Genomic DNA, 5,147 nt, shown 5'->3' with positions numbered 1-5,147 from the left:
AATAGATTAATGGAGTGTATAATGTATTTTGTTTTAGTAATTAATTTAGCACATTAGCACACATAAGAATTTATCACAAATAAGAACAATGAGAAGTATAAATACGCACACACATATAATTTTCTATCAATGGTGGTTTAAAACAAATGTAAACTTGTTGCCCTTACCAAATAACTTAGTTACTTATCCAAAATACACAAACTCTTTCTAAGAATGACAAAAAGCTTAAAACATGCAAGCATGCTAATATGCAAAAGGTTGTGCATGCTTCAAAAAAATTCACGGCCATTACACCCGCTTCCCGTTATGTAAAATCCGCTACTCCCACTTCCCTTTACACATGTTACTGTTACGTTACGCTACCATGGTTTGCAGTGCATCTCATAATTCCTCTACTGTGGGAATGGCTATATCTGCTTGGATGTCCCTGTGTAACTTGCTTTGATATGAATATTTTATTTACTCAATAACTACTTCCTACATTTTTACCAAAGAAAAAAAAAATTCCAAATTTATCTGGTTTAACCATTTTAAACTCCAGTTTTGTTAGATTCAATTTCAACTATACAGATACCAAAGTAAAATGCCACCTTTATAAATGATATAAATAAGAATAATCAATATCACTCTTGGCTAATAAGAAAAAAAGAATGAGCCAATCTACAATATAGGGCATCTTCTCAATGTATTTCTTACCTCTAAAATCTTCCAAATCCAGATGTCTTGGCCCCAGCATTTTACCCTAAGTCTGATGGTTAGGTCCTACAATCTTGACATGGTGTCTTGATTCATGGAATTTACCTGTTTGCTCAACAACAGTCTTGAATTCAACAAGAGAGCTCTGGTTTACATTGACATGCTTCAAACCCTGATTCAAACTCATCAATACACTAGGCAACTTTTTGAAGCAAATCAGAGCTGGAGGTAAAAATCATGCCTCTTATGCAACAAACTGTAGCCATACATGCTGGTTAACCAGTGTTAGCACACAATGCTCTCCTTACTCAAAGTAAGCGATGAGCAGCTCTACAAATATTTTATCTTATATTCTGTACCTTGAGTGCCAACCAAGTCTAATCAAGCTCATAAAGTTACGCACACATTGCCTTCTAGTATGAACAGTTCAACAGCTTTATCATGATGAAATGCCAACAAACCTTGCAGTAGTTTGAATAAGCTGGGTCATAGCTTCTCCATTCAACATTTGTTTAGCAAACCCAACCCAATGAATTCGACTATTGGGAATTATCAGAGATCAAAATTCTTGTATCCTTCGAACCTCATAATAGTTTTCAACCTGACCATTGTTGGTGAAGAATAACCCTCAACTGCTTCCCACAAAATATATCCTGTTATTTAAAGGGGAAAATGTACCTTCCAATGCATACAAATCCTGTATCTCAGTTTTTCACCTGACAAATTGGGAGAATTTTAGGGCCTGTTTAGTTGTCAAAACAGTTTTGATTTCCATTTCCAATGTTCTCAAGAATTACAATATTGCACATTTTTCCAGTTTTCAAACATTTATAAGGTTAACTTAAAAAAAATAATAAAAAGATTTTCTCTAAGTTTCCTTTACAAATGTTAAAAAATGGAAAACAATGTAGCATTTTTGTAATTAAAAAATTTAAAATTGTCCCCTGCAACAGCTCTGGAAACTAATAGAATCCCCATCACCAAAAATCTCCACATGAACATGTACCATTTTTGAACAAATGATACCGGACAGAATCTCTCACAAGTATCTCCCTCTGGGTTATCTTAGAAATGAATTTTGTGACATTGTGGCAATCCCCACAAACCCTGAGGTTTTTAACTACACGTATGGGTAGACCAGGAGGAATAAAAATCAACCCAAAGGCAATAGCAAGCTTCTCACTGTGGTGGTTAAGCATCTTTATCTTTTCTGACTCCACTACATCATGAAGAACAGAACTCATGTCAGGCACATATCCCTCCTCTATCATTTTAGTGTATAATTTCTCAAGCTCAGCATATATCTGATCTGAAAATGGACTTGACTGGTCATCAGCAGAGAAAATTTGCACCCTGCTCTTATATTTGATCCAACTACATCCTGGTTCCTTTCTCAATCCCTTATCTCTCATTCCTCTCCTCAACTGAGCAACATTGTCCCATTTCCCTTTAGCAGCATAGATGCTTGAGAGCAAGATATAGCTTGCAGGGTTCTGAGGTTCTAACTCCAATAGAGAATCAGCAGCCCATTCACCAATTTCCATGTTACCATGAACTCTACAAGAGCTTAGCAAGGTGGACCAACCAATTGCATCAGGACGGCACGGCATCTTATTAATAAAACTTTTTGCCTCCTCTAGCCTTCCAGCTCGACTGAGAAGATCGATCATGCAAGTGTAGTGGTCAGGAATTGGCATAATTCCATGTTCTTTTAGCATGGATTCAAAATACTGACGTCCTTTCTCAACTAGTCCTGCTCTACTGCAAGCTGAAAGAACCCCTATGAAAGTAACTCCATCCGGTTTCAGACCATGGGCCAACATTCTTTCAAACAAATCAATTGTTTCATTGGCTTTCCCGAACTGGGCGTACCCTGAAACTAATGCAGTCCAAGAAACTTCATCCTTGATGTTCATCTCATTGAACAATCGACTGGAATCTTCAAGGCTTCCACATTTACCGTACAAGGTAACAAGTGCATTAGAAACAGTAACAAATGAAATCAAGCCAGAAACTAAGGCTTGACCATGAAACTGGGCACCCTCTTCAATGCTTGCCAAATTGGCACATGAGCTAATTACACTTCCTAAAGTAAAATCGTCCGGCTCAACTCTGTTTCTCTGCATCTCACAGAAAATCCTAACAGCTTCCTCACTGAACCCATTCTGACCATAGCCCACTAGCATTGCAGTCCATGATATGACATTTCGGCAAGTCATTCTCTTGAAAACAGTTTCTGCACATTTTATGTTTTTGCACTTGGAATACATGTCAACAAGAGCACTACCCACAAATACATTATCCGTGTGATCAGTCCTAATTATAAAGGCATGGATTTGTTTGCCTTCTTCTAAAGCCAAAATACTCCCACATGCTGTCAAAACACTTCCAAAAGTAAACTGATCCATAGCCAAGCATTCCATCCTCATCTCTCTAAACAAATCAATTGCCCGACTCTCCAGACCATTCTGAGTAAGGCCTGTAATCATTGTTGTCCATGAAATTGAATCTTTCTCTCTCATATCATGAAATAATTGCTCTGATTCTTCAACCATCCCAGACCGCAAAAGCCCAATGATCATTGTATTAGACATGACCAAATTTCTCTCCACCCCACCATCAAAAACCCGCTTTGCATCATAAATTAGCCCTGCTTTTGCATACATGTCCACCAAGGGGCTACCAACAAACACATAGGAATCAAAACCAAATTTCACTATTTGCCCATGAATTTGCCGACCCAAATCAATACAACCACAATTTGACGACAATATAAGCATTGTTGAAAATGTAATCCGATTCAAATTCATTGGTCCAGCCTCCAACATCAACCTATATACTTTAACCGAATCATAACAAGACCCGTGGCTTGCATACCCTGAAATAACAGAATTCCATGAAACCCCATCTCTACTTGGCATTCGGTTAAATATTTCTTGCATTTCTGAAAGCCGGCCTGACTTGGAATAGGCAGAGAGGATGGTGTTCCATGAGAACAGGTTTGGTTGAGGAATTTGATCGAACGCATAACGTGCATAAGTTAAATTGCCTAGTTTACCATACGTGTTGATGAGATTGTTTGATAAGAAGGTATCAGGAAGTACCTGAGATTTGAGTATGAGGGAATGAAGCTTCTTTGCTTGGGTTTGGCTCTTGGCTTCACAGCAGCGTTTGAGTAAAGAAAAGTAATAATTTGAAGCGGCAGACATTCTCTTGAACGTTGCTTTTCGCGGGCATGACTGATTTTTTTGGTAGGCCCAAACCATAAAGTGGACTATAGTGGGCTTAGGCCCATGTCCGGAGTAGAAGACATTAGAGTTTTTTCCTAATTTAATTTTATTTTAATTAAAAATATTTAAGAAAAGTTCGTTTATTTCTACAATTTATGTGTCTTAAAAAACGTTGGACCATACAACATTTTTTAAAGAAATCCAAGGTCTTTTCTTTAAAAAATGCATTTTTATTTTAAAATCATTATTTGGACCAGAGATTTTTGCATGGCCCATGCAACCTTTAATAATTGAATTTTTTTTTTATATTAGGGATTTTTGAAAATTATAATTCCTATTATGCAAATCCATAATTGTCCATTTTTTAAAAATAAAAAATCTCTTTATTATGTTACAATAATTTCTATTGATTCACGAACAATAATTTGAAAAACTAATCACCAATCATAAATCAAAATTAGGAGTATTTAAACGAATTACCTTTAATTTTAACTCCTGAATCTTTTTACCACTTTAAATAACAATGAGTAAGTTCTAAAGTTTGTATAATAAAACTTTAAAAAGAAGTTGTGACTTGTTTATGAACTCGCTATCCAGAACCATTTTCTTAATTACATTATATTTTTACGTACTGAAGGCACAGTTTTAGTTTATAGTGGATAAGATTCAATAAAGATTATCATGAACTAATATAGGATTTAATCTAGTCAACAAACTTTGAAGAAATAATTTTGCTAATTCAAACTACCAAAATATGAAAGAAAATAATCATAGAGAAGAGTCCACCAACATTTATTTAAAAAAAAAAAAATCCAAACGGCATACACAAAAGGAAAAATGTAACAACCTAACAATCTTAAATCAACAAAAATAAACTAGTTGTTGTAATGGTAGAAAAAGATTCATGTAACCGGCCCCATCCACTAGGATTTAAGACATGGTTGTTTTTTATTATTATTGTTGGTGGTGGTGGTGGTATCTAAGACAAAAAGGTGAGCTTACCAACTAGCTACTTATAAATAATCTTCAAAAATGAATATTTAATACTAGTTACAATTTTTTTGTCATTTCAATCAAGAGTAAGGCAACCAAGAGTCAACAAGAATTAGCTATTTCGAAGTGTTCAATTAGCTATGATGGGAAGTGTTTGTTTGAAAGATTGAAGGCAATCATATACTCTTTGGTTCGTTGAGTTCATCCAAGAAGTATGCCTTAACTGCA

At 35.5% G+C, this 5,147-nt stretch overlaps 1 protein-coding gene across 1 annotated transcript; it reads right to left on the bottom strand.

Moving 5' to 3' along the window:
* Positions 1 to 571: 571 nt before the first annotated feature.
* Positions 572 to 3,968, bottom strand: LOC131153237 (putative pentatricopeptide repeat-containing protein At1g68930). Its single transcript, XM_058105407.1, has one exon. It carries the CDS (start codon positions 3,960 to 3,962, stop codon positions 1,674 to 1,676), a length of 2,289 nt encoding a protein of 762 aa, XP_057961390.1. The 5' UTR covers positions 3,963 to 3,968; the 3' UTR covers positions 572 to 1,673.
* Between the last annotated feature and the right edge of the window lie 1,179 nt (positions 3,969 to 5,147).

The sequence above is a fragment of the Malania oleifera genome, chromosome 4 (assembly GCF_029873635.1).
Source record: "Malania oleifera isolate guangnan ecotype guangnan chromosome 4, ASM2987363v1, whole genome shotgun sequence".
Lineage (NCBI taxonomy): Eukaryota > Viridiplantae > Streptophyta > Magnoliopsida > Santalales > Ximeniaceae > Malania > Malania oleifera.
The sequence above is the reverse complement of the archived record's forward strand: the minus strand, read 5'-3'. Positions and strand labels throughout refer to the sequence as shown.